This window comes from Pan paniscus, chromosome 20 (assembly GCF_029289425.2).
Source record: "Pan paniscus chromosome 20, NHGRI_mPanPan1-v2.0_pri, whole genome shotgun sequence".
Classification (NCBI taxonomy): Eukaryota; Metazoa; Chordata; class Mammalia; order Primates; family Hominidae; genus Pan; species Pan paniscus.
In genome coordinates, this window is record NC_073269.2 from 58,882,405 (window position 1) to 58,903,536 (window position 21,132).

At 44.5% G+C, this 21,132-nt stretch overlaps 1 protein-coding gene, 1 long non-coding RNA gene and 1 pseudogene across 3 annotated transcripts in view; 1 reads left to right on the top strand and 2 right to left on the bottom strand.

The window, feature by feature from the left end:
* Window positions 1-19,179, bottom strand: LOC100976491 (zinc finger protein 468). 2 transcript variants are annotated; one of them, XM_034944554.3, is made up of 5 exons: window positions 19,044-19,179; window positions 15,720-15,807; window positions 10,557-10,683; window positions 6,629-6,746; window positions 1-3,593 (listed from the first exon to the last, which is right to left on the bottom strand). In XM_034944554.3, exons 2-5 carry the CDS (start codon window positions 15,732-15,734, stop codon window positions 3,470-3,472), a joined length of 384 nt encoding a protein of 127 aa, XP_034800445.1. In that variant the 5' UTR covers window positions 15,735-15,807; window positions 19,044-19,179; the 3' UTR covers window positions 1-3,469. The 2 variants fall into 2 exon arrangements, with proteins under 2 accessions (XP_034800445.1, XP_034800443.1); XM_034944552.3 differs by lacking the exon at window positions 6,629-6,746.
* LOC117976913 (zinc finger protein 860-like) lies at window positions 1,278-2,076 on the bottom strand (annotated as a pseudogene).
* LOC129394769 (uncharacterized) overlaps window positions 19,027-21,132 on the top strand; it is a 27,275-nt gene continuing 25,169 nt past the window's right edge. Inside the window, exon 1 of the long non-coding RNA XR_008622124.2 lies at window positions 19,027-19,146. This is a non-coding gene — a long non-coding RNA (uncharacterized LOC129394769). The remainder of the gene's footprint in view (window positions 19,147-21,132) is intronic.

Here is a 21,132-nt window from a genome sequence, read left to right on the forward strand (position 1 = left end):
TCAGAAAGAAAGAAGTCAAATTTTATTTGTTTGTAGATGACATGACCTTCTGTGAAGAAAATCACAAAGAGTCAACCAAAATGCAACTGGAACTAATAAACACATTCAGTTTATTTGCAGAATAGAATAACAGCACCAAAAATTAGTTGAATTTCCATACATTAACAATAAATAATTTTAAAAGAAAATTCAAAACCAATTCCATTTGCTAAAGAACTTAAAGTAAGAAATATTTAGGAATAAACATAAAAAGTGAGGTTTGTACCTTGAAATCTATAAACATTGATCAAAATGATTAAAAACATGTATAAATAGATATAAATCCCATACTGATTGGAAAAACGAATATCGCTCAATGATTATATACCCAATTGTGATTTAGATTCAGTACAATACTCATAGAAGTCCCTATAACTTTTTGTTAAAGAAACAAAAAACAGGCCAGGCACAGTGGCTCACGCCTGTAATCTCAGCACTTTGGGAGGTGGAGTCGGGTGGATCATAAAGTCAGAAGATAGAGACCATTCTGGCTAACACGGTGAAACCCAGTCTCTACTAAGAACACAAAAAATTACCCAGGTGTGGTGGCACACAACTGTAGTGTCAGCTACTCGGGAGACTGAGGCAGGAGAATTGCTTGAACCTGGGAGGAGGAGGTTGCAGTGAGCCGAGATCGTGCCACTGCACTCCAACCTGGGCGACAGAGCAAGACTCCATCTCAAAAAAAAGAAAAGAAAAAGAAAATAAAGGCTGGGAAAAGTGGCTCCCATCTGTTGGCTAGGCTGTTCTCAAACTCGTGAGCTCCAGTGACCTACCTGTCTTTGCCTCTCAAAGTGCTGGAATTACAGGCATGAGCCATGGCCCCCAGTGCAATCCTCTTAACATAAACAGTTTAATGGCAATTAATGCTTGAAATCAATGTTAAATCAACAAACTCAGGTCAAGGCTGATTTGACTCTAATGTCAATTAATGCTTGATGGTTTGCTATACTCACTGCATTCGAAACAACTGTCTCCAAAAGGAATTGTCTGATGGTCTGCAAGGAGTGACCTTGGACTGAAGACCCTTCCACACTGATGACATTTGTAAGATTTCTGTCCAGCATGGATTCTCTGATGTCTAATGAGGTGAGAATGTGAAGTAAACGCTTTGCCACAATCATCACACTTGTGAGGTTTCTCTCCTGTATGAATTCTCCTATTTTTGCATAGGATGAAGCTTGACTGAAGACCTTGCCTCAATCATGACATTTATAAGGTTTCTCTCCAGCATGAGTTCACCAGTGAAATGCAAGGCATGAACGATGTCTGAAAAATTTGCCACATTTATTACACTTGTAAGATCTCTCTTCACTGTGGATTCTCCAATGATGTGCAATGATTGTAGCATTACTGAAAACTTTGTGGCAATCATTACATTAGTCAAGTTTCCCTATACCATGGATTGCTTGATGGTGAATAAGTGGTGACTGCCCACTAAAGGCTTTGCCACACTCACTGCACTTGTAAGGTTTCTCTCCAGTGTGAATTCTAGTATGTTGTGCCACGTGTGAATCACTCCCGAAAGCCTTGTCACAAACCTTACATTTGTATGGCTTTTCTCCAGTATGAATTCTCCTATGTATTTGAAGCTGGATTTGTGAATGAAAACTTTGTCACATTGTTCACGTTTGTAAGATTTCTCTGCAGTATGAAGTCTATGATGACTTGCAAGGTGTGATTGTTGATTAAAAACCATGTCACATTCGTTACGCTTGTAAGGTTTCTCTCCACTATGAATTACAAGGTGTGAATTTTGACCAAAGATCTTGCCACACTCATTACACTTATAATGAGTTTCTCTCCAGTGTGAATTCTAGTATGTTTTGCCAGATATGCATGATATGCAAAAACCTTGTCACAAACCTTACCTCTGTATGGTTTCTCTTCAATGTGAATTTTCTTATGTGTTTTAAGGTTTGATTTACGACTGAAAACTTTTGTCACATTCCTCCCATTGGTAAGGTTTCTCTCCAGTATGAAGTCTATGGTGATGTGCAAGGGTTGCTTTTTGATTAAAAACCTTGCCACATTCATTATGCTTGTAAGGTTTCTCTCCAGTATGAATTGCCTTATGACTTACAGGGTTGAATTGTGATGGAAGGTCTTGCCACACTCATTACACTATTAAGGTTTCTCTCCACTATGAAGCCTATGATGGTATACGAGGGATGACATCTGGCTGAAGGCCTTGCCACACTCATTACACTTGTAAGGTTTCTCTCCAGTATGAAGTCTACGATGGATTATAAGCGATGATGTCTGACGGAAGGTCTTGCCACACTCATTACACCTGTAAGGTTTCTCTCCAGTATGAACTCTCTGATGTTGTGCCAGGTGTGAATCCCTCTGGAAAGCCTTGTCACAAACCTTACATTTGTACGGTTTCTCTCCAGTATGAATCCTCCTGTGTCTTTCCAGGTTTGATTTGCGACTGAAAACTTTGCAACATTCTTCACATTTGTAAGGTTTCTCTCCACTATGAATCCTCCTATGTCTTTCAAGGTGTGATTTGCGACTGAAAACTTTGTCACACTCTTCACATTTGTAAGGTTTCTCTCCAGTATGAAGTCTACGATGGCGTGCAAGGGTTGACAGTCGATTAAAAACTTTGCCACATTCATTACATGTGTAAGGCTTCTCTCCAGTGTGAAGTATAGTATGTTTTGCCAGATATGAATTATATGTGAAAGCCTCATCACAAACCTTACATTTGTATGGTTTCTCTCCAGTATGAATCCTCTTATGTCTTTCAAGGTGTGATTTGCGACTGAAAACTTTGTCACATTCTTCACATTCATAAGGTTTCTCTCCAGTATGAAGCGCTTTGTGAATGAAGAGGGATGAATTGTGACCAAAGGTCTTGCCACACTCATTACACTTGTAAGGTTTCTCCCCAGTGTGACATCTACGATGGCAGGCAAGGTATCGCTTCTGATTAAAGACCTTGCCACATACATCACATTTACATTGTTTCTCTTCTAAGTGAATTATCTGATGTTTTTTTAAGAGTGAGCTGCAATTAAAGGATTTGAAGCTCTGTATACATTCAAAAGATTTTTCTCTCATGTGTACTTCCCATTTTTGTGTGAGTAATGAAGAAAGGAGGGAATTATTTCCATACTTATTAGAAATATGGGTTTTGGGCCTACAAGAAATTCTTTGGGATGTTGAAACTGAGGAAGCATTGTTGATAGACTTCTCAACTTGATTACCAATTTTCCCCTCAGACTGAAATATGTGCGGTTCAGGCAGATGCGAATGAAAGCTTGATCCAAGCTGATCTTTAATAGGCTTGTTTCCAGCATGACTTTGATCATGTTGGCCTGTACTACCAGCCAACTCTTTGATTTCTGTCATGGGTGCTGCATGGTCATTTGTTTCATCTTCTTTCCACTGAAACTCGAAGCCACGAATGTCTTTCTCAATTTCATGGAAACAAAATTCTCCAGTGTGATGACTTGCTTGTCTTTGCAATGTCCCTGTGTGGATCACTTCTGTATTGCCTTGCCCTGTTGATGACAACGTCTTCAACATGCATTTGGAAGAGATATCTACAAAATTTAAACACCAATAGGTTTCCAATTAAGTACAGATGGTATATAATACTGAAATGCGTAAATATCACAGAAAAAAACAATACTTATTTTCAACTTCCCAAACATGAGCTTCAAAGTTTAGGAACACAAATGGAGTAAGATTCTTTAATAAATAAAGGGCGATTACATGTGCTTCAAATCATTTCTATGGAAGCCTATTCCCAATATCATGACAAAACACTGACAGGGCACAAACACGTGTGAGTCTAAAGAAAGGAGTGTTTTTCCACTGTGACCCTAAAGTGTGTCACACTGTGCAAAATACATATCACTGTCACATCAGAGAAAAATATATATTCTCCATATTTACAGTGTATTTAGGGTATACAAATAAATGCTAAAGAACCACACAATATACTATATTGGTAAATAATCCACAACAAGCTCTTGTAAGAATAACCAAAATTAGTGGAAATTCTCTATTGTCAAACAATCACAGCACTGACAAGATAACAGAAGATTACAAAAATTAGCCAGGTGTGGTGGCCAGCACCTGTACTCCCAGCTCTCCCAGCTACTCCAGAGGCTGAGTCACAAGTATTGCATTAAGCTAAAAGGCAAAGGTTGCAGTTAGCTAAGATTGCACCACTCCACTCCAGCCTTGGTGCAAAATGAGACTCCATCTCAAAAAAAAAAAAAAAAAAAAAAAAAAAAAGGCATGGCATGGTGGCTTGTGACTCTAATCCCAGTAACTCCGGAGGCTGAGGAAGGTGGATCACCTCAGGTCAGGAGTTCAACCAGCCTGGCCAATGTGGTGAAACCCCGTCTCTACTAAAGACACAAAAAGTATCTGGTATGGTCACAGGCACCTGTAATCCCAGCTCCTTGGGAGGCTGAGGTATGATAATCGCTTGAACTCGGGAGGCAAAGATTGTGGTGAGTTGAGATTGTGTCACTTTGCTCCACCCTGGACAACAGAGTGAGACTCTGTCTCAAAAAAAAAAAAAGAAAAGAAAATGTTAATACCATATTTTTCTGAATAACTGTTACAAAATTACCTATATCCATGTGGAACAGTTATGTTGTGACTTTTTAAAAAATTTTTTGTATTTTTGTTTTTTTGAGATAGAGTCTCGCTCTGTCACCCAGGCTGGAATGCGATGGCACGATCTTGGCTCACTGCAACCTCCACCTCCTGGGTTCATGCTAGTCTCTTGCCTTAGGTCCTGAGCACCTGGGATTACAGGCATGTGCCACCATGCCCAGCTAATTTTTGTATTTTTAGTAGAAATCAGGTTTCACCATGTTGGCCAGGCTGGTCTCGAACTCCTGACCTCAGGTGATCCACATGTCTTGGCCTCCGAAAGTCCTGGGATTACAGGTGTGAGCCACTGCACCCTGTGGCACTTTCTGACATTAATGGGGGGAGTGTGTCCGTTATATTGCATACCACATACCGAAAACTCATATATAAATTCATAAAAATCAATTAATCAAATATTGCAACCCATGATAAAACAAGCAAGAAAATAATAAGTAGATTTATACAGACTGAAGAATTCTAAACAATTCCCTCTTAAGAAAAAAGCCAAAACTTGTACTTAACCACCAGCACACAGTGTAAGAACTGAAATAGATGTTAAGATCACTACCTTCTGATATATGAGGTCAAGAAAATACACAGCTTTACCAGGAACAAGAATTGACTAGCGGCCGGGTGCAGTGGCACATGCCTGTAATCCCAGCATTTTGGTAGGCTGAGGTGGGTGAATCATGAAGTCAGGAGTTGAAGACCAGCCTGGACAACATGGCGACACACCATCTCTACTAAAACTACAAAAAAATCAGCCAGGCATGGAGGAAGACGCCTGTAATCCCAGCTACTTGGGAATCTGAGGCAGGAAACATTTGAACCCAGGAGGCGGAGGTTGCAGTGAGATGAGATCATGCCACTGCACTCCAGCCTCAGTGACAGGATGAGACTTTGTCTCAAAGAAATAAAATAAGATAAATAACTACTTCTCAAATAAGCTTTGGTAGATGTGGTATTCTCTAAGAGGATGTCCCTGCAGATGCAGACCTTGAGAGAATTTAGTCATGGGTGTTGACTACTCGTGAATAGGACTAGTGCATTTATAAAGGGACATTAAAGAGGTCATTGCCTGTTCCTCTTTCCACCATATTAGGACACAGCAGGAAGATGGCTGGGCTAAACCATGAAGAATGCTCTCACCAGGAATCAATTTGGCTGGCACCTTGCTCTTGGATTTCCCACTTCCCAAATTCATTAGAAATAAATTTCTGTCTCTTAAGCCTGCCAGTTTAAGCTACTTCCTTTTTTGTTTGTTTTTGAGATGGAGTCACGCTCTATCACCCAGGATGCAGTGTAGTGGCATGATTCTCCTACCTCAAGTGATTCTCCCTCCTCAGCCCAGGGTTTCACTCTGTTGCCAAGTCTGGAGTGCAGCGGCATGATCTTGGCTCACTGCAACCTCCACCTCCAGGGTTCTAGTGATTGTCCTGCTTCAACCTCCCAAGTAGCTGGGATTACAGGTGCACGCCACCATGCACAGCTAATTTTTGCATTTTTAGTAGAGATGGGGTTTCACCATGTTGGCCAGGCTTGTCTCTAACTCCTGACCTCAAGTGATCAACCTGTTGCAGCCTCCCAAAGTGCTGGGATTAGAGGGGTGAGCCACCGCGGCCAGCCAGTCTAAGCTATTTCTAGCAGGACAGTGAAATGACAGAGACAGGAACAGGAGCGTCTCATCATCAACATCACCAAGGGCTGACAAATCTTATTAAACAAAGGAAGTTAAGAGTCTGTACTGTAAAACTTGCAATACTTGAAGCCATCTACTAGCACTAACATGTTTTAAAAACCTTGAGACAGGCAAAGTGTGGTGGCTCCTGCCAGTAATCCCAGCATTTTGGGAGGCTGAGGCGGGAGGATCACCAGGTCAGGAGATTGAGACCATCCTGGCTAACAAGCTGAAACTCCGTCTCTACTAAAAAAATACAAAAAATTAGCCTGGCATGTTGGCACTCACCTATAGTCCCAGGTACTTGGAAGGCTGAGGCAGGAGAATTGCTTGAACCTGGGAAGTAGAGGTTGCAGTGAGCGGAGATGACACCACTGTACTTTAGCCGGGGTGACAGACCAAAACTCTGTCTCAGAGAAAAAAAAAAGAAATGAAAGAAGGCTAAAGAGTAACTCCAACCCACAAGCCTATATAAAGTTCTCCAGACAGGGTGTGGTGGCTCACGCCTGTAAACCCAGCACTTTGGCAGGCTGAAGCGGGCGGATCACCAGGTCAGGAGATCGAGACCATCCTGGCAAACCAACATGGTGAAACCCCATCTCTACTAAAAATACAAAAATTAGCTGGGTATAGTGGTGCACGCCTGTAGTCGCAGCTACTGGAGAGGCTGAGGAAGGAGAACTGCTTGAACCCAGAAGGTGGAGGTTACAGTGAGCTGAGATCACACCACTGCACTCCAGCCCGGGCAAGAGAGTGAGACTCCATCTCAAAAAACTAACTAACTAACTAAATAAATAAATAAATAAAGTTCTCCAGTAAAGGTAAATAAAAAAACAGTCTAGGTGTGGTCGTTCATTCCTGTAATCCCAGCACTTTGGGAGGATGAGTCAGGCAGATAACCTGAGGTTGGGAGTTCGAGATCAGCCTGGCCAACAAGGAGAAACCCTGTCTCTACTAAAACACAAAATTAGATGGCTGTGGTGGCGCATGCCTGTAATCCCAGCTACTCAGGAGGCTGAGGCAGGAGAATCAGTTGTACCCGAGACGCAGAGTTTGGAGTGAGCTGAGATCGCAGCATTGTACTTCAGCCTGGGTGACAAGAACAAAACTCTATCTCATAAATACATAAAGTAATTAATTAATAAAAGGACAGATACAGAAACTGGCATATGTATACCTTTTCTTCATAACTAAACTTTTTTCATATTATTTAAAATAAAAGGCATGAAAAACACTGTACATATATGTTAACGGAAATGCAACATACACAGAAATAATTCTGACATAAATAAAAAAATTCTAGTGGAGAAGAAGTAGTTTTTGCAGGTTATGGATTTTTATTTTTTTCTGTCTCCCAGGCTGGAGTGCGATGGTGTGTTATCAGCTCACCGCAACCTCCGCCTCCCGGATTCAAGTGACTATCCTGCCTCAGCCTCCTGAGTAGCTGGGATTACAGCCACCCACCACCGCACCTGGCTAACTTTTGTAATTTTAGTAGAGTTGCAGTTTTCACATGTCAGCCAGGCTGGTTTTGAAATCCTGACCTCAGGTGATCTGCTCAACTCGGCCTCCGAAAGTGCTAGGATTACAGGTGTCAGCCACTGCACACGTTCAGGTTATGGAAATTTTAAGTTTTGTTATTATGCTATAACTTTAAGATGTTTAACATACCTGCAACAATAACCTCTGCCCAAATATCTGTACAACACACTTCACTTCTACGTACTGAAAGGAATGGACACTAACGTTGTTATATTCACACTGGAATCATGCTTAAACCACTTATATGTTTACAAAGAACTAAAAGACCAAACTATTTAAAATAGTAACAATGGTTAGGCATGGCGGCTTACATCTGTAATCTCAGCACTCTGGGAATCCGAGGCAGGTGGATCACTTGAGATGAGGAGTTTGAGACCAGCCTGACCAACATGGTGAAACTCCCCTCTACTAAAAACACAAAAATTAGCTGGGCATGGTGGTGTGCGCCTGCAGTTCCAGCTACTCAGGAATCTAGGGAACAAGAATCCTTTGAGCCCGGGAGGCGGAGGCTGCAGTTAGCCAAGATCATATCACTGCACTGTAGCCTGGGTGACAGAGTGAGACTCTGTCATAAAAAAAAGAAAGAAAGAAAGAAAAGAAAGAAAGTAAGAGCAGAGAGATAAGTGGGTGCAAAGAAAGTGTGGGGAAAAGAGAGATCAGATTGTTACTGTGTCTATGTAGAAAAGGAAGACATAAGAAACTCCATTTTGATCTATATTAAGAAAAATTGTTTCACTTTGAGATACTGTTAACCTGTAACTTTAGCCCCAACCCTGTGCTCACAGAAACATGTGCTGTATTGAATCAAGGTTTAATGGATTTAGGGCTGTGCAGGGTGTGCCTTGTTAACAATATGTTTGCAGGCAGTATGCTTGGTAAAAGTCATCACCATTCTCCATTCTCAGTTAACCAGGGACACAGTGCACTGCGGAAAGCCACAGGGACCTCTGCCCTAGAAAGCCTGGGTATTGTCCAAGTTTCCCCCCACTGAGACAGCCTGAGATATGGCCTCGTGGAAAAGGAAAGACCTTATATCCCCCAGCCTGACACCTGTAATGAGCCTGTGCTGAGGAGGAGTAGTGAAAGAGGGAGGCCTCTTTGCAGTTGAGATAAAAGGAAGGCTTCTGTCTCCTGCTCGTCCCTGGGAATGGAATACCTCGGTGTAAAGCTGACCATTCCCATTCATTCTCTTCTGAGATAGGAGAAAAGCACCCCATGGCTGGAGGCGAGATATGCTGGCAGCAATACTGCTCTGTTACTCTTTCCTACACTGAGATGTTTGGGTGAAGAGAAACATAAATCTAGCCTACGTGAACATCCAGACACAGTACCTTTCCTTGAACTTATTCATGATACAGATTCCTTTGCTCACATGTTTCCCTGCTGACCTTCTCCCCACCTGTTGCCCTGCTACACTCCCCTCGCTAAGATAGTAAAAGTAATGATCAATAAATACTGAGGGAACTCAAGAGACTGGCACCGATGCAGGCCCTCGCATGCTGAGTGTGCTACCCCCATGGGCCCACTGTTCTTTCTCTAAACTTTGTCTCTGTGTCTTATTTCTTTTCTGAGTCTCTCATCCCACCTGACGAGAAATACCCACAGGTGTGGAGGGGCTGGCCCCCTTCAGAAAGATGTCCATTCAGAGATGTGAAAAATTAAACTTTCCTTTTCCCACAGAATTCTCCCACTTGCAGAGTTTCCTCACACACTATTTGAAGGTGGAACTCCCACTCTGCCCATCTGAGCTCTTACCTGCGTTTACACCTGTAATACATTCCCACCCATCTGGATTTTTTTTTTGCTATTTTCACTTCACTCTCCACAGTCCAGGGCTTTTCCTTTGCTCCAACATGGAGACAACAGGTCAGAAAGAGACTCCTGCTTATAAAAAGCAAGGACCATAAAGTGCTGGAGCTTTCGTAGAGTCCCAGCCCTAGGTTTCAGTAGGAAAGAAGACATTACCAAAGGATCTAGGAAAACAGTTCACAAATTGCTCCACCTACTGCCTCCTTCTGAATGCTGAGGGAGCACTGTAATATGTAATATGTGGACATCGAGCTCTCTTCCAAGAATACCGAGTCAAAAGCATAGGAGAAGCGAACAGGAAACTGGATATCTTTAAAGTCTGCCATAAGGTTTTGTTTTTGTTTTTTGAGACAGAGTCTTGCTCTGTCACCCAGGCTGGAGTGCAGCAGTGTGTTCTCCGCTCACTGCAACCTTGGCCTCCTGGGTTCAAGTGATTCTCTTTACTCAGCCTCTCTAGGAGCTGGGATTACACGTATGTGCCACCACGCCCAGCTAATTTTTGTATTTTTAGTAGAGAAGGGGTTTCTCCATGTTGACCATGCTGGTCTCGAACTCCTCACCCATAGTGATCCACATGCCTTGGCCTCCCAAGGTACTGGGATGACAGGTGTGAGCCACCACGACCAGGCTGCCATAAGGTTTTATGCCTACTTTAGTCCTGGAACCCACATTGAGGTATCATGAAGAATGCAGAACATCTAAACAAAGGGGACAGTGAAAGTCCAGATGCTACATCATGAAGCTTTTCATTTCAAAATCAATACGGCTTCCATTTTAGTCAAGGAACAACGGGGCTCCTAAGAGACAATAAGAGAAAATGCAAAAATCCACAAGGGCACATCCCCAGGAGGGAAGTTATCCTCACCCAGGGAGACCAGGTTCCTATAATTCTCCAGCATCACGTCCCTGTATAAAGTCCTCTGAGCAGGGTCCAGGCATTTCCACTCCTCCTGAGAGAATTCTATGGCCACGTCCCTGAATGTTAATAGACCCTGAAATGAAAACACATTTTAAGCAAATGGTTATGGGAGGAGTTCTTATCTTTACAGAAAATGAGAAGAGGAGAGAGGGGAAAGCATGGATTTAAATGCAGTGAATGTTCTGACAAATCCAAATAAGGGATTTCTCACCACATGATGTCTCCCCAGATGTGTTTTATTACACTTTTTGAGTATTATCAAGACATACTCTCAGGATAAATTTCTTGTTTGTGAAAAATAACAGAAATAAACAAATAAAAAATCAATGTAGGGTTCCTGTTATAAAAATGTTTGAAACTTTTATAGACACACCAAGTGACATTCATTATCTAGATGAGAGAGAGCACAACTGATATCTTAAAAGATGACAACGTCCACAGTAAAAGATAGGCTGGGCACAGTGACACATGTCTGTAATCCCAGCTATGCAGGAAGCTGAGGCAGGAGAATCACTTGATCCTGGGAGGCACAGGTTGCAGTGATCCCAGATCGCATCACTGCACTCCAGCCTGGGCAACAGAAACTCTGTCTCAAAAAAAAAAAAAAAAAAAAAAAAAATAGCCAGGTGTGATGGCAGGCACCTGTGGTCCCAGCTACTTGGAAGGGTAAAGAGGTAGGATGGCTTGACCCTGAGGGTGGAGGTTGCAGTGAGCTGCGATCCCGCCAGGGCACTCAAGCCTGGGCAACAAAGCGAGACCCCGTCTCAAAATAAAATAAAATAAATGAAAACAAAATTACTCAAAGTACAAAAATCAATCGTGTATATATATGTTCACAAAATAATAAAACCTACAGAGACTCACAAAACACTAGATGTGAATACAAAGGGTTGTCATTTGTCCCAGATTTTCAAAATATAAAAGATTTTCAAAATATATACATATGTGTATATATGTATTTATATGTATATGTGTGTGCGTGTGTGGGGATGTGTATGTACATATATAAAATTTTTAAAAATATAAAAAGTAGCAAGTTTTGTTTAACGAAAGAGGAATCTCATCTTGCTGGAAAAGGATACTTTGGCAGTTGCGGGCAGGGGGAATCTTGTCAGATCTAAGAAAACAGGAAATGCCCCATCCTAGAAGAAGCAATCACCCTTTCAACTGCCTGACCTGGAGGAATCTTCAGATATCTGTAGTAACGCAGGCGTGCACAGAGGCAGCCACTATGGCACTCTTTATACAGGGAAAAATTGCAAAGGACACACATGTTGTCATTCAGCCAATTTCCAATGCAGATGTCAAAGAACAAGCTAGCCATGTTTACTAACATGACAACATGTAAATTTACAATTAGCAAAATCAAATATCAAAGTAAAATATTTACTGGAACACAAAGAAGAAAACAATAGACACTGGCGTCTACTTGAGGGTGGAGGAGGGGAGGAAGGAGAGGAGCAGAAAAAATAACTATTATGGGCTGGGCGCAGTGGCTCACGCCTGCAATCCCAGCACTTTGGGAGGCCGAGGCGGGCGGATCACAAGGTCAGGAGATCGAGACCATCCTGGCTAACACGGTGAAACCCCGTCTCTACTAAAAATAAAAAAAATTAGCCCGGTGTGGTGGCGGGTGCCTGTAGTCCCAGCTACTCAGGAGGCTGAGGCAGAAGAATGGCGTGAACCTGGGAGGTGGAGCTTGCAGTGAGCCAAGATTGCGCCACCGCACTCCAGCCTGGGCGACAGAGCGAGATTCCATCTCGAAAATAAAAAAAAAAATAAATATATATATATACACACACATCATGTGATGATAAATATAACAATATATATTTAATAATAATTGGTGGGGCTGGGTATGGTGACTCGTGTCTGTAATCCCAGAATTCTGTGCGACTGAAGCGGACAGATCACCTGAGGTCGGGAGTTCAAGACCAGCATGGCCAAAATGGTGAAACACTGTCTCTTCTAAAAATACAAAAAAAATTAGCCGCGGGTGATGGCACATGACTATAATCCCAGCTACCTGAAAGGCTAAAACAGGAGAATCACTGGAACTTGGGAGGCAGAGGTCGCAGTGATCTGAGATCGTGCCACTGCACTCCAGCCTGGGCAACCGAGAATTTGTCTCAAAAAGAAACAAACAAACAAAAAAAGCTGGGCGAGGTGGCTCACGCCTGTAATTTCAACACTTTAGGAGGCTGAGGTGGGCAGATCACGAGGTTAGGAAATGGAAACCATCTTGGCTAAAAAGGTGAAACTCTGTCGCTACTGAAAATACCAAAAAATTATTCAGGTGTGGTGGCACTCGTCTGTATTCCCAGCTACTATGGAGACTGAGGCAGGAAAACTGCTTGAACTGGGAAGGCAGAGGTTGCACTGAGCCGAGAACACCACTGAACTCCAGCCTGGGCTGCAGAGCAAGATTTCGCTCAAAAAATAAAAATTAAAATTAACCAGGCATGGTGGCACCCACCTGTGGTCCCTGCTACCTCAGAGGCAGAGGTCAGGATGGCTTGAGCCTGAGGGTGGAGGTTGCAATGAGCTAAGCTCACGCCACTGCACTCCAGACTGGGCAACAGAGTGAGACCTTCTCTCAAAATGAAATAAAATATATGAAAACAGAATTACTCAAAGTACAAAAATCTATTTTGTATATATATACCCAAAAAATAATAAAACCTACAGACTCACAAGAAATTAGATGTTAAGAAAAAGGGTTGTCATTTTCCCCAGATTTTCAAAATATATGTGTTTGTATATATGTATGTATATGTATAGATGTGTGTGTATGTATGTATGTATATATATATTTATATATAAAGGTTTTAAAAATATAAAAGTAGCAAGATTTGTTTAACTGAAAAGGAATCTCGCCTTGGTGAAAAGGATACTTTGGCAGTGGGAGGAAAGACAGGAGCAGAAAAAATATCGGGCCTGGGCACAGTGGCTCACACCTGTAATCTCAGCACTTTGGGAGGCTGAGGCAGGTGGATCACCTGAGGACAGGAATTCAACACCAGCCTGGCCAACATGGTGAAACTCTGTCTTTACTAAAAATACAAAAATTAGCCAGGCATGGTGGCTGGCACCTGTAATCCCAGCTACTTGAGAGGCTGAGGCAGGAGACTCGCTTGAACCCAGGAGGCAGAGGTTTCAGTGAGCCGAGATCATGCCATTATACTCCAACCTGGGCAACAAGAGCAAAACTCAGTCTCAAAAAAATAAATTAAAAAAAAAATAACAGCCAGGCATGGTGGCTCACGCCTGTAATCTCAACACTTTTGGAGGTTGAGGCAGGTGGATCACGAGGTCAGGCATTCAATACCAACCTGGCCAAGATGGTGAAACACCGTCTCTAGTAAAAATACAAAAAAAATTAGCTGGGCATGGTGGCAGGTGCCTGCAATCCCAGCTATTCAGGAGGCTGAGGCAGAGAAATGCTTGAACCCAAGAGACGGATGTTGCAGTGAGCCGAGATCACACCACTGCACTCTAGCCTGGGTGACAGAGTGAGACTCTGTCTCAAAAAAAATAAATAAAGCAAATAAAATAAAAATAACTATTGGGTACTGGGCTTGATACCGGAGTGATGAAATAATTGGTACAACAAACTCCAATGACGTGAGTTTACCTCTGTAACAAGCCTTCACACGTAGCCCCAAAAGTAAAGTAAAAAAATATATAAAAAATTTTTTTAATTTACAATGGAATTTTTTTTTTTAAGATGGAGTCTTCCTCTGTTGCCCAGGCTGGAGTGCAGTGGTGCAATCTCAGCTCACTGCAAGCTCTGCCTCTGAGGTTCAAGTCATTCTCCTGCCTCAGCCTCCCAAGTAGCTGGGACTACAGGTGCCCACCACCACACCCGGCTAATTTTTTGTATTTTTTAATAGAGACAGGGTTTCACCATGTTAGCCAGGATGATCTTGATCTCCTGACCTTGTGATCCACCCGCCTCAGCCTCCCAAAGTGCTGGGATTACAGGTGTGAGCCACCGCGCGCGGCCCAGAATTTTTTTTAAAGTCTCATAACGATGCAGAAATACACGTGTACGAGACTTGCTCTGACACCTAACACAGAACTGACAGTAGCGGCTCCCCAGTGAGGCTGGAAGGAGGGTGGAGGATGTGACAGGGAAAGGAGATGCCTTATGGCCAAGGGTCTAAGCTGCAGCTTTGCTTGGAGTTTTACCACAAAACAAATATATACATCATGTGATGGTGAAATATAACCATTTATATTTAATAATAACTGGTGGGGCTGGGCATGGTGGCTTGTGCTTGTAATCCCAACACACTGGGGGGCTGAGGCGGGCAGACCACCTGAGGTTAGGAGTTTGAGGCCAGCCTGGCCAGCATGCTGAAATGCTGTTTCTACTAAAAATACAAAAAAATTAGCTGGGCGTGGTGGCGCATGCCTGTAATCCCAGCTACTCGGGAGGCTGAGGCAGGAGAATCACTTGAACCCAGGAGGCAGAGGTTGCGGTGAGTTGAGATCGCGCCACTGCACTCCAGCCTGGGTAACAGAGCAAAACTCCATCTCAAAAAATAATAATAATGAAGGAATCATTCATGAATTATTCATGTCTACGTATGAACTTTCCATTCTAATTAGTAAGATTTTTGGAGTCAGAAACACAGTAACTCACTCAATTACCTAAAAGTGTGGTATAAAATCAGGGAGAAAAGATTTTCCCTTATTGGTCTCCTTTTCTAGAATTTACCACGTACTTCGTGCATATTAATATGTGACTCCCATTGGCAGCTGCTCTCATCCTGCTCCACAGTGAGCTGACAGTGCATCCAGATGTGGCCCCTGAACAATCCCTGCTGCCCAACAGCACTGACACCACGGGACCCTCACCCCGTCTCCATCCATGTCTGGGTGTGAGCCCTTCCCAGGACCTGCCCAGTGCAGCCTCTTCCCAAGTTCATGTCACTGGGTCATGAGAGACGGAATCTAAGTGAGATGAGAGGGACTGAAGGAAGGCATAAGTGAGGGTGAGCAAACATGTCAGGCAGGTCATTCAGACTCAGATATTCCCAACTCCAAGGCCCGGGGTATCTGAAAGGAAGGAGACAGAACAATCCACCGAGGATATCATCTCACCTGAGGAAGAGCCATCCCTGACTCCTTTGCTTTCCTCTTCCTCTTCCGGGTTTCTTCCTCACGTACCAACAGTCTTTAGAAGTCAATCCTGAATGTTAAAAATATGTTGTTTATTGCTCAGAATCAACACACCCCCTCCCTTAACACAATGACACAAACATAGGAGACCTCACCCTGGGAAATATGGTCCCCTCTGCTGCCCACTGCACAATGAACAAAAAATTCCTACAGGAAAACTCCCACTCTCCTCCTGGAGAAGCCCACACACACGCTGCAGCAGTGGGGAGCTGGGCTGGGGTGAGCTCCCCTTCAGGAAATCTCTACCAAAAATACAAAAACTTAGCCAGAGATGGTGGTGCGCGTCTGTGTGTCTGTGGTCCCAGCTACTTAGGAAGCTGATGTGGAAGCATCATTTGAGCTCAAAAGTTTGAGACTAGCCTGGCCAACATGGTGAAAGCCTGTCTCTACTAAAAATACAAAAATTGGGCCGGGCACATTGGCTCATGCCTGTAATACTAGCACTCTGAAAGGCCGAGGTGGGTGGATTACTTGAGGTCAGGAGTTCAAGAGCAGCCTGGCCAACATGGTGACACCCTGTCTCTACTAAAAATACAAAAAGTAGCCGAGATTGGTGGGTATCTCTAATCCCAGCTATTCGGGAGGCTGAGGTAGGAGAACTGCTTGAACCTGTGCGACCCGAGATCACGCCACTGCACTCCTGCCTGGGTGACAGAGTAAGACTCAAAAATAAAATAAAATACAAATACAAATACAAAATTAGCAGGGTGTGGTGGCACACACCTGTAATCTTAGCTACTTGGGAGGCTGAGGCACAAGAATTGCTTGAACCCAGGAGATACAGGTTGCAGTGAGCCAAGATCACAAGACTGCACTCACAGCCCGGAGGACAGAGTGAGAGTCTGAAAAAAAAAAAAAAAAGTGCATTTCTGATGGGATTGACACAGAGATAAGAAGACTTGAGTAATGTGATAGACACTGATGGGCAGAGGGAACTTCAGATGGGGGTGGGAGGGCATGGGAGACAGCTCTGAGCCTAGACCTGAAGGAGAAAGGGACAGTGCCATCTTCATTTAGAAACATTGAATAAGAGCAGGGACAACACACGAGACAGGAAGGATTTTGATGTTTGAAAAAAGAGAAAAGCAAATGTGACTGCGGCAGAGGGAGTCAGATGAGGGCAAGCTCCCAGGAGGAGGCTGGACAGTGGCAGGGACTCTGAACACAGGGCTGTGGAGCCAAAGTGAAGAGTTGGGCTTTTGTCCTGGGGAACACGGGAAGCAGGTGGAGGGTTCCCTGCCAGGCACTGACATGACCTGCTTTAGATGTAGCTGTGATATTCTAATACAGACAAAGGCCTCCGAAGATCCTCTCTGTTTCTGAGTCTACCACTCCGTTTCTTCCATTCTTCTGCTTTTTTTTTTTAATTTTTGGGGTACTGCATCCCATTGAAAATTCTAATTACAACTGGGCACTCCCCTCTCCCAGAAAAAAAGCCACACCCAGACACCGCCTCTATTTTGCCAATCATTTCAGGGGTCAGGATCACTTAGGTTGAGCTTTTCTGGTCTAGCCCTTCGTCGCAAAGATGCAGGGAGGTTCACTGGGGCGCAGAGTGGGAAACATTTTCACGAAGTTACCCTGAGAAGGTCTGAGATGAGTGAGAAGGTGTACCTGAATTCTTACATGGGGGCCTGGAAGGGCTAATGGGATGGGTTGGTCTTATCATCCCATTCTTAAAATTAGAGAAGCATTTTTCACATGCCTGGGTTACAGAAAATTCTTTTGAAAGGTTCGGATGAAATTGACTCCCAACACTGAATTCTTCCTTACAAGAAAATCCCAGTAACATTTATAAAATGCAGAAGTGTAAACACACAGCTCTTGACCTTGAAAACAGGGAAACAGGGTCAGCTGTAGAACTAAGACATAAGCAAATTTTTTCAATCAAGAATACACAGGTGGACAGCTGCGGTGGTTCACACCTGTAATTCCAGCACTTTGGGAGGTGGAGGTGGGTGGATTACCTGAGGTCAGGAGTTTGAGACCAACCTGGCCAACATGGTGAAACCCTATCTCTACTAAAAATACAAAAATTAGCTGGGCTCCATCCTTGCAACTTATTTAACCTCTTGTTGGTCCTTCTCCCCAATCTTTAGATCGTCCTCAATCTCCATAGATTTCTGCCTCTTCTCCTATCTATGCGCCTCCTCTGCTCTCCCTGTTAAATTCTCTCTTCTCTGTTATAACCCCCTGGACCCAATCTGGTACCCCAGATCCCCAGGTGTCCTCCCTGCTGTGCTTCTCCCTCTGTTCTCCTTGCCACCAGCACCACTCTGCTCTGTCTGCCCCGGCTCCACATCTCTCCTCCTCTCCCTCACTCTGATGAGCCTCCACATTTCTGCCCCTCTCCCTACCTTGCTGTCTGTCCTTCATCTCTCTGTACATCTAGCTTTTCTCTACATTTCTCCAGTTGCTTTTCTCCCCCTGCTTTCTTATCTTTTGCTTTATCACTTTTGCTGTCTCTTGGCAAATCCCTCACCATCCTCTACTTTGCCATCTGTTATGGGTCTTTCTCATTCTTCTTTTCTCTGTCTCAGGTTTTCTACTGCTCTCTTAGTTCCTCTTTCTGTCTCCTGATCCCTTTGGCCCACACAATCACAAGAGGGTTTGGAGTAAGACGCCTGCATCTCGGAGAAGCACATTTTCCCAGTGCTGGAGCTGGGCGGGCAAGAACACCCCGCGTCACAGGACAAGCCCCAGGCACCTCTCCAACGCAGGCTCAGGGGAAGCGGTGACTGCGGAGGGCAGACCTGGGGAGCAGCAGGGCCCAGCAAGAGGAGGAGGGAGGTGGGGGGCGACGACGCCTTCGGACAAGGGTGGGATCCGCAGGATCCCAGGACCAGACAGAGAACGCAGCCTTCCCGGGACTGGGGTCGCCGCGCTGTGCTCCAGGAACCCAGGAGGATGAGGCTGGGAGGCGCACAGGGTGGGAATACACATCTCGGGTGAGGACTTTAAAAAGAGCCGTGCGGAAGGAGTCAAAAAACGGTTTTGAGCAGGAAAACTACGCGACAGGAAACGTATACATTGCCCTGTAGCAGAAAGACCGGGGACGGGACCAGCCTCAGGGCGACTTTAAACCTAAAAAGAAGGGGCTTCCGGACTCCCAGTAGAACATCTCCATTTGCTCTGAGTGAAGGAAGAAAGGGGAGAACTTCCAGGTCTAGGGGGACCCCACATCCCATGTACAGAAGTGCCGGGGACCTGGGAAGCGCAGACTTAACAACACAGAGCAAAACTCACCGCCCGCCGCGGCGTGACCGTCATTCCACGGGATCCGCTTCCTGGTCTGCGCGAATCTGCGCGCGCAGGACAGAAACCAGGCGTGGGTGGAGCCAACGAGGAGGTGAGCGGGGCCCGGGTGAGGTGTGGGCGGGGCGCGCAGCGGCGAGACCTTGCCCTTTAGAACCGGCAGAGGGCGGGGCCGCAGCGGGACCTGTGAGTCTCAGCCTCCTCCCAGGCCATGTTCTCCGGGTTTTGGCGGCGAGAGCCCCCAGGAAGGCAGACGGATAATTCAAAAGCCCTGGAATAGTCTGGAAGGAGGATGCAAACTAGAATGTAAAATGCAAAGCCCTTTCTGGGCGGAACGTAGGATTTCATGCTGATGGCCCACAGGACAGAATAGAAATCTTCTCCCTTTCTATTCTCCATTCACTCGGGAGGGAGAGTCCACCCAGTGCTCAGCTTCAGAGACATCCCTAGGGCCACAGCCTGGGATGCCAGACGGAGTGCTCAGGCCAGGGAGGAGTGAGGTCACCACCTGCTGCTTAAACACAGCAGGGATGCGGGCGTGGGAGCCTGAGGTCCCAGCTACTCAGGAAGCAGCGGCGGGAGGATCGCTCAGCCTGGGGGTCCAGGACAGCCTGCGCGACAATGTAACATTCCCTCCCGCAGTCTCTCTCTCTTTTTTTTTTTATTTTTAAAATAAAATTTTTATTAGGCCGGGCACGGTGACTCACGCCTGTAATCCCAGCACTTTGGGAGGCTGAGGCGGACGGATCACGAGGTCGGGAGATCGCGACCATCCTGGCTTACACGATGAAACCCCGTCTCCACTAAAAATACAAAAATTAGCCGGGCGTGGTGGCGGGCGCCTGTAGTCCCAGCTACTCAGGAGGCTGAGGCAGGAGAATGCGGTGAACATGGGAGGTGGAGCTTGCAGTGGGCCGAGACCGAGCCACTGCACTCCAGCCTGGGCGACAGAGCCAGACTCCGTCTCTAAAAATAAATAAACAAACTAAATTTGCTTGTGTGAGATAGGGATACAACATTACTCTTCTCCATATGGATATCCAGTTAGTTGTCCCAGCACATTTGTAAAAGAGATCTGTTACTTTCTCCTTTTTATTTACATTTTTTCTTTTTCTTCTTTTTTTTTTTTTTTTTTTTTTTTGAGACTGAGTATTTCTCTGTCGCCCAGGCTGGAGTACAATGGTGACATCTCCGCTCACTGCAGCCTCTGCCTCCTGGGTTGAAGCGATTCTTCTGCCTCAGCCTCCGGAGTAGCTGGCATTACAGGCACACGCCACCATGCCCGGCTAATTCTTGTATTTTGGGTAGAGACGGGGTTTCATCATGTTGGACAGGCTGGTCTCGAACTCCTGACTTCAAGTGATCCGCCTGCCTCGGCCTCCCGAAGTTCTGGGATTACAGGCATAAGCCGCTGTGCCTGGCCCAAGAAATACTCTTTACTTCGCTTTTTAAATGTTGAGAAAATACAATTGAAAACTAAAAAATCTTCCCCAAAATGAGAAATCATCTTCATGACAAAACAGGAAGAAATAAAAACCATTTTATTAGTAAATAAGCCTTAGACCAGAATGTGTTGGGAAATAGAGGCAAAGAGCTGAGAGGTTGAAAAGAGAGAAAGAAACTTCACTGTTCTATACAACCCATTAAGTACATGTTTTCAAGATAAACACTAATCAGTCCTCAGGGAAGAGGACTTGACAAGTCTTTGGTCGCACATAGTTCATCCTGGCTCTACTTGGTAATGGAGGTGACCATCTGTGTCAGCTAACTAGCTTCACGCAGAAGGAGGGGAAATACATTAACCCACGTCTTTTTGACAAGTGTGAGTTTTACAACATGGCGACAGGTGCCCTCTCTAGTGAGGCTCCTACAATCTGACAGAAACTGACGTCAGCAGTAAATAATAAAATTCAGAATACACGATTAATTATAGAGTTTATTGGAACACAAAGCTTGAGGATAGCCATCTGGAAACATCAACTCCAAATGAAGGGGGCCCGTGTTCCCATGTAGAGATGTTAAGGTTTCACACACAGGGAAAGACAGAGAAGCTTTAGCAGAATCACCACATTTTCCATTC